This window comes from Salvelinus sp. IW2-2015, linkage group LG4p (genome assembly GCF_002910315.2).
Source record: "Salvelinus sp. IW2-2015 linkage group LG4p, ASM291031v2, whole genome shotgun sequence".
In the NCBI taxonomy this organism is placed as follows: domain Eukaryota; kingdom Metazoa; phylum Chordata; class Actinopteri; order Salmoniformes; family Salmonidae; genus Salvelinus; species Salvelinus sp. IW2-2015.
Window position 1 is genome coordinate 27,492,963 of NC_036841.1, and position 8,375 is coordinate 27,501,337.

Below are 8,375 nucleotides of genomic sequence, written 5' to 3' on the forward strand. Positions count from 1 at the left end.
ATAACAGACTGGAAGCTTCAAAAGGAGGGTGGTGCTTGGAATCATTGTTCTTCCTCTGTCAACCATGGTTACCTGCAAGGAAACACGTGCCGTCATCATTACTTTGCACAAAAAGAGCTTCACAGGCAAGAATATTGCTGCCAGTAAGATTGCACCTAAATCAACCATTTATCGGATCATCAAGAACTTCAAGGATAGTGGTTCAATTGTTGTGAAGAAGGCTTCAGGGCACCCAAGAAAGTCCAGCAAGCGCCAGGACCGTCTCCTAAAGTTGATTCYGCTGCGGGATCGGGGCACCACCAGTATAGAGCTTGCTCAGGAATGGCAGCAGGCAGATGTGAGTGCATCTGCACACAGTGAGGCGAAGACTTTTGGAGGATGGCCTGGTGTKAAGAAGGGCAACAAAGAAGCCACTTCTCTCCAGGAAAAACATCAGGGACAAACGGAAGGGACAAACGGATATTCTGCAAAAGGTACAGGGATTGGACTGCTGAGGACTGGGTAAAGTCATTTTCTCTGAGTCCCCTTTCCGATTGWTTGGGGCATCCGGAAAAAAGCTTGTCCGGAGAAGACAAGGTGAGCGCTACCATCAGTCCTGTGTCATGCCAACAGTAACGCATCCTGAGACCATTCATGTGTGGGGTTGCTTCTCAGCCAAGGGAGTGGGCTCACACAATTTTGCCCAAGAACACAGCCATGAATAAAGAATGGTACCAACACATCCTCCGAGAGCAACTTCTCCCAACCATCCAGGAACAGTTTGGTGACAAACAATGCCTTTTCCAGCATGATGGAGCACATTGCCACTAGGCCAAAGTGATTACTAAGTGGCTCGGGGAACAAAACATCGATATTTTGTCGATGGCCAGGAAACTCCCCAGACCTTAATCCCATTGAGAACTTGTGGTCAATCCTCAAGAGGCGGGTGGACAAACAAAAACCCACAAATTCTGACAAACTCCAAGCATTGATTATGCAAGAATGGGCTGCCATCAGTCAGCATGTGGSCCAGAAGTTAATTGACAGCATGCCAGGGCGGATTGCAGAGGTCTTGAAAAAGAAGGGTCAACACTGCAAATATTGACTCTTTGTATCAACTTCATGTAATTGTCAATAAAAGCCTTTGACACTTATGAAATGCCTGTAATTATACTTCAGTGTTCCATAGTAACATCTGACAAAAATATCTAATGACACTGAAGCAGCAAACTTTGTGAAAATTCATATTTGTCCACGACTGTATAAACCTCTTTTTTTGGGGCGGGCCCTACGGAGTTGCCCACGAGTTCTTAGCTGTTCAGTCTGGGAAATGGAATGACAAGGCCTTTGCTACAATGCTAAATAGCCTCTCTAGTTTGTATTTTCTATTGCTCCCCTGGTTCCCTTCTAAATTGTAAATTTTCTCTCCACAAACAGTGTTCTCTCTTGTTCTCTTTTATATATACGGTATATAGGCCTATGTGGCATTGTTTTCATGAGGCCCATAGTTAATGTGTTCATTACCCGTGCTCTGTTGCTGCTCGGAGTGCTTCGTGCCAGTTGACTCACTCACTGCCATGCTCACTGTAAACACACTGCTACCAGCCAAGCCTTTCCTAACGTAGCTCAMCCCTGTTTTTCCACAGATTATACTTTAATGCTCTCTGCTGGGATCCTCCTGTCGCTTGAACTCTACTATGCATCGTTGCTTCATATACTCCTCTGGTAAAGGGGATGCATAGAGAATACATGCCTTTTTGTGTGGGGGAAGGTTCCGAGGAAAAGATGAGTTGGAAAAGCTACGCAACCAGTGTGACTCACCATAGTGCGTGACTAGAGTGCCTTTGTCCGCAGCATGTGTAGTCCTGGTTAACACCAATGAGACGGGTGCTGTGATCCCGGAGAGCCAGTGAATTGGGTTCCCACAGAGAGCAGTGACGCCTATTGGCTGAGTAAGCTGGCACTCCCTTCCTCTTCCATGCTCCACACTGCGGTGTCCCTTGTGTAATGGCGCCCTGGTATCTGTACCATTTTCTTCTCCCCATGTCCCTTGACACGCAACATCTCTGATAACTGACACAGGTTCCCTGTGACCCTTAGAAGACATGTGAGGGCTGTTTTGCTGTAGACAGGGCCTGCGTCCCAAATGGCACCCTATTCCCTATATCGTGCACTACTTTTGACCAGGGCTCATTGGGCACGCAGAAGGGGGTGGCGGAAGGTTGAAGTCAAACTCTCTCGCTCGAGTGCAAGGCAGTGTGAAGAAACACGAGTGCGCTAAAACATGTTCCTTCTTCCACTTCCCTTGAAAGACACAGTTTGCGTAATCTACGGTTGTTGCTGGTGGTTTGGGATGACATGGTCAAACATAAGGATAGCCTATGGCTGGGGTTTTATTGATCCCTTACTGTTATGCTCCTTCTCTGCAGAACATTGACATCACCAACTTCAGCAGCAGCTGGAACGACGGGCTGGCCTTCTGTGCTGTTCTCCACACCTACCTGCCTGCCCACATCCCCTACCTGGAGCTCTCCAGCCAGGACAAGGTGAGATGGAGGCTCCCACTGTCAACGAAGGCAGTCATGGTGGAGTCCCTGMACACAGATTAAGTCTAATCGTGGACTTAAAAGCATTTTCAATGGATATTCTCCATTGKGCTTGCTTTATAGTCCATAGCTAGGCTTAATCTGTGTCCAGGAATCCGCCCTGACAAGTGTTTGGAAATTTGTGTCATGTACGCACTTTGTTGTTCGTTCATCAAAAACGTTTATTTTCTCACTTTTCTTTCAGAAGGAGAATTTCACACTGGCTTTCCAGGCCGCGGAAAGTGTCGGGATCAAGTCCACGTTGGTAGGTGTCCGAGCTAAAAGGAACCCAAGACGGCTCCACCATTTGAACGAAAGGATATTTGACTACCACTAAAAGCGTAGAATGAAATGAGTGAGATGCTTTATTTGAGAGGGGTGAGAGAGACATTCCATGTAACTTCCTCCCCTTTGTAAGGCTTGACTGGGCAACAGAAAGACGGGGCTGATGTATAGTTGCACCTACAGCAGCAATGCACACCAACGTCACATAGTTTGGCCGGCTGTAGCCTGTGAGGCCTTAAAAGATGTGTTCATGTCAATAGCAAGCAGCTCCAGTTTATTTAGGAGCGGTGTCACACCAAGGCCAGTTGACTTCATCGTAACAAGGTGACCCACTGTTTTCCCCAATACACACTCCAGAGAGCCGACAGAGGGGGAGGAGATTTGCTATTAAAACAAAAGAGACACTCTCTCTGTGTTCTTGACAATTATATGACCATTTAGATGTTAAGTAGAGGCAGGAACACCTCTCAATCTTTCTCTGGTGGAAAGTATTGTGACTTCTTACTCTTAGGCGAAATGAGGAGTGCTTGCTTATTCCTCACCATCTCTTACTCAGAGAATATTCTGCACGTACAATTTGCAGCGAAAGAAACTATGCAGTGTGTTACACATTTTTATTGCAACCCATATTATCTCTCTCTGACTCACTCTCTCAGGACATTGGAGAGATGGTGTACACAGAGAGGCCTGACTGGCAGAGTGTGATGACCTACGTCACGGCCATCTACAAGTACTTTGAGACGTGACCCGTCTTCAAGCCTGAACACCTCGCTGCCCCGTACACCCCAGACCACATTTCGAGCCAGGGCTGTCATCACAACACTGGACAACCTTAGAGCAACATCAGCTAATGCTACCTGCAAAGACTTCTGGGACCCTGAGTTCTACATTTTAAGCGCTATCGCTTAACTCCATCCAATATGTTCCATGTGTACGCTGCAATGTTCTACAAATTCTTGGCTTGGGACGCTCATGTGGTTTCTCAGCTAGACTGAAACCCTCGAAGACTATGCTATGGATAGACCGAGGCCCTGGGTATTGGACAATGTGTTGACCAGGCCCCCATCTGTCGTTCAACTTCCCTTGGATCAGTGACTTCCTGTATACTCAAGTCTTTTGACCTCTTGACTCCAGCCCTATGTGAACTCTGCGCTGTCTGCAGTAGCCTATAATAACACCATGATCACCTCCAACACTACACTTCAAGTTAGGTAGTACATGTTTAGCGAGCTGAAAAATAATGTGGGTATGGTTTTTGGATTTGGAATACTGCAGAGAACAGGACAGCGTTTTAAAAATTGTTTTGGCCATTTTGTCCGAGCAATGACTTTAATGGTAAGTGTGCCTTACCTGATAGAGGGTCCAGCTTAACTGTCACGGTAGGTGTTGTGTACTGTTTTAGCCCGATGCTTTGCTGTGATATAGATATATATATATTCCAAAGAGATAATGTACAGATTTGGCAGATGAAGATATCTTGAACTTCACAATAATCAGTGCCATGTTAGTCTCTTGTTTGTCATAATTGGCCAATACAATAAGCATTGACCATTAGTAACGGAAGTCAATTGCATTGAAGTCTTTTACACCATTTACATTTTGTTATTTTTCTCAGTCTAGCAGTCTGTTGTGTCAACTCTACGAAACTGATGGTTGGCCATCATGGCCAGTCTCTGGGTGTATAGTGAGGTCAGTTGCCCTGTAGCACACCAATCCATAAATAGGCTGAACAACACAGGGAGCTGACCTGATAAGCTAACAGTTTTGTCATTACGGTAAAGGCACCCCTTACTGTTCCACAAATCCTCACTGATTTCAAAGCACAACGAGGGGAGGGGAGGCTCTTTACTCAAATGGAATGTGTTTAAACCTTCATCAATGCCATGAAAAACACTTTGAAGGTTTCAAAGGGTGATTCCTCATGAAACCAGGACAAGAAAATAGACTGATTTTGGGGATTTTCATGACATGTAATCCATAGAATGGTCCTTTGGAGGAATGATTGTTGACATACATTTGGAAAGTATTAAGACRCCTTCACTTTTTACACATTTTGTTACGTTACAGCCTTATTCTAAAATTGATTTAAATAGTTATTTTTTTCTACACACAATATTCCATAATTACAAAGCAAAAACTGGTTTTGTAGAAATTTTTGCTAATTTATTAAAAAATAAAAACTGATCACATTTACAGAAGTATTCAGACCTTTACTCAGTACTTTGTTGAAGCACGTTTGGCAGCGATTACAGCCTTAAATCTTCTTGTGTATGACTACAAGCTTGGCACACCTGTATTTGGGGAGTTTCTCCCATTCTTCTCTGCAGATCCTCTCAAGCTCTGTCAAGTTGGATGGGGAGCATCGCTGCCCAGCTATTTTCAGGTCTGTCCAGAGATGTTCGATCGGGTTTAAGTCCGGGCTCTGGCTGGGCCATCAAATTACATTCAGAGACTTGTCCCAAAGCCTCGATTACAATCCTGTCTCGGAGCTCTACGGACAATTCCCTCGACCTCATGGCTTGGTGTTTGCTCTGACATGCACTGTCAACTGTGGGACCTTAAATTGTGTCCCTTTCCAAATCATGTCCCATCAATTTAATTTACCACAGATGGACTCCAATCAAGTTGTAGAAACATCTCAAGGATAATCAATAGAAACAGGATGCACCTGAGCTTAATTTCGAGTCTCATACCTAAGGGTCTGAATACTTATTGTAAAAGGTATTTCTGTTTTATTTTTTTTGATAAATTAGCAAAAATGTCAACTTGTTTTCGCTTTGTCATTATGGGGTAATTGTGTGTAGATTTCTGAGGATAGTTTTATTTTATCCATTTTATAAAGGTAACTTAACAATGTTGGAAGTCAAGGGGTCTGAATACTTTCCGAAGGCACTGTGTCATTTAGTATCTAAAAGCATAATTGAGAAATAATTAATCAAAGTTGGCCTATTTCTGACATTTTGGCCTTACCCAGGCCTCCTCCAAGACTCCATGATGTTTACRGCTTGCTCTGTAATATGAGTAGTATTTAGATTTTTTTATTTATTCTTACATTATTTATGAATATTGAAAAATATAAACATGAATATTGAAAATATAAAAKATTTGATTTGCCTATTACATGGACATATCAAAGTTCCAGAGTAGGATTGCTGCTACTTTTAGAGTTGCAGGATGTTCAATGATACAAGTAAAAGGAGGGCTGTGATTGGTTACATTGCCTACTATGCCTACTATGCCAATTTCTCTGTATAAAATGGGCCATTACATTTTTATATTTGTTTTATATTAATTAAATTAAGAAAATTGTTAATGAAATCAAAACACATTTCAGAGCAAGCGGTATTTTTTTTAAAACATTTGTTTAACTAGGCAAGTCAGTTAAGAACAAATTCTTATTTACAATGCCGACCTACACCGGCCAAACCCGGACGATGCTGGGCCAATTGTGCGCCGCCCTATGGGACTCCCAACCACGGCCGGTTGTGATACAGTGGTAAAGCTTCATATGACACACATTTTTGCTTTGTGTCGCCTACATATGAAACATTATGGAGTCTTAAAAGAGACCTGCCTGGGTAAGGCTAAAATGCGAACTTTGATAAATGATTTCTCGATTATACTTTTAGAATAAATTTCATGAAAATCCCCCAAAAATCATTATAGCTTTTTGTCCTGTTGGAAAGTGTACAACTGTCTGTGTGTGTGTGTGTCTGTCTGTAGTTTACATACACCTTAGCCAAATACATTTAAACTGAGTTTTTCACAATTCCTGACACTTAATCCTAGTAAAAATTCCCTCTTAGGTCAGTTAGGATCACCACTTTTTAAGAATGTGAAATGTCAGAATAATAGTAGAGAGAATTATTTATTTCAGCTTTTATTTCTTTCATCACATTCCCAGTGGGTCAGAAGTTTACATACTCTCAATTAGTATTTGGTAGCATTGCCTTTAAATTGCTTAACTTTGATCAAACGTTTCGGGTAGCCTTCCACAAGCTTCCCACAATAAGTTGGGTGAATTTTGGCCCATTCCTCCTGTCAGAGCTGGTGTAACTGAGTCAGGTTTGTAGGCCTCCTTSCTRGCACACYCTTTTTCAGTTCTGCCCACAKATTTTCTATYGGATTGAGGTCAGGGCTTTGTGATGYCCACTCCAATACCTTGACTTTGTMGTCCTTAAGCCATTTTGCCACAACTTTGGAAGTATGCTTGGGGTCATTGTCCATTTGGAAGACCCATTTGCGACCAAGCTTTAACTTCCTGACTGATGTCTTGAGATGTTGCTTCAATATATCCACATCATTTTCCACCGTCATGATGCCATCTATTTTGTGAAGTGCACCAGTCTCTCCTGCAGCAAAGCACCCCCACAACATGATGCTGCCACCCCCGTGCTTCTTGGTTGGGATGGTGTTCTTCGGCTTGCAAGTATCCCCCTTTTTTCTCCAAACATAACAATGGTCATTATGGCCAAACAGTTCTATTTTTGTTTCATCAGACTAGAGGACATTTCTCCAAAAAGTACGATCTTTGTCCCCATGTGCAGTTGCAAACCGTAGTCTGGCTTTTTTATGGCGGTTTTGGAGCAGTGGCTTCTTCCTTGCTGAGTGGCCTTTCAGGTTATGTCGATATAGGACTTGTTTTACTGTGGATATAGATACTTTTGTACCCGTTTCCTCCAGCATCTTCAGAAGGTCCTTTGCTGCTGTTCTGGGATTGATTTGCACTTTTCGTACCAAAGTACGTTCATCTCTAGGAGACAGAACGCTTCTCCTTCCTGAGCGGTGTGACGGCTGCGTTGTCCCATGGTGTTTATACTTGCGTACTATTGTTTGTACAGATGAACGTTGTACCTTCAGGCGTTTAYAAATTGCTCCCAAGGATGAACCAGACTTGTGGAGGTCTACCATTCTTTTTCTGAGGTATTGGCTGATTTCTTTTGATTTTCCAAWGATGTCAAGCAAAAATCCACTGAGTTTGAAGGTAGGCCTTGAAATACATCCACAGGTACACCTCCAATTGACTCAAATGATGTCAATTAGCCTATCAGAAGCTTCTAAAGCCATGATATTTTCTGGAATTTCCCGAGCTGTTTAAGGGCACAGTCAACTTAGTGTAAGTAAACTTCTGACCCACTGGAATTGTGATACAGTGAATTATAAGTGAAATAATCTGTCTGTAAACAATTGTTAGAAAAATTACTCGTCATACATAAAGTAGATGTCCTAACCGACTTGCCAAAACTATAGTTTGTTTACAAGAAATTTGTGGAGTGGTTGAAAAACTAGTTTTAATGACTCCAACCTAAGTGTGTAAACTTCCGACTTCAACTGTATGRGTGGTGTTTTTGGTACTTTGCAATAGTCTCCTTATCCTAAGATTCCATGTGAATAATTCACAACATTCTGTTGTTGCTCATAAAGGCGTCTGATAAGGTTGCCTGACTTGCCTCTGCTAAGATGAGCTACACAAATTGAATAGGTACTGGTCATTGCCAGGATTCAATGATTATATATATATATATA

At 42.7% G+C, this 8,375-nt stretch overlaps 1 protein-coding gene across 2 annotated transcripts in view; it reads left to right on the forward strand.

The window, feature by feature from the left end:
• The window catches only part of LOC111960788 (cytospin-A-like), a 29,693-nt gene extending 21,513 nt beyond the window's left edge, over positions 1 to 8,180 (forward strand). For both annotated transcript variants that reach the window (XM_023982994.2, XM_023982995.2), the window contains exons 13-15: positions 2,409 to 2,525; positions 2,770 to 2,829; positions 3,506 to 8,180. In XM_023982994.2, the coding sequence (XP_023838762.1) occupies positions 2,409 to 2,525; positions 2,770 to 2,829; positions 3,506 to 3,595 (267 nt within the window). In that variant the 3' untranslated portion in view covers positions 3,596 to 8,180. The remainder of the gene's footprint in view (positions 1 to 2,408; positions 2,526 to 2,769; positions 2,830 to 3,505) is intronic.
• The last annotated feature ends 195 nt before the right edge of the window (positions 8,181 to 8,375 follow it).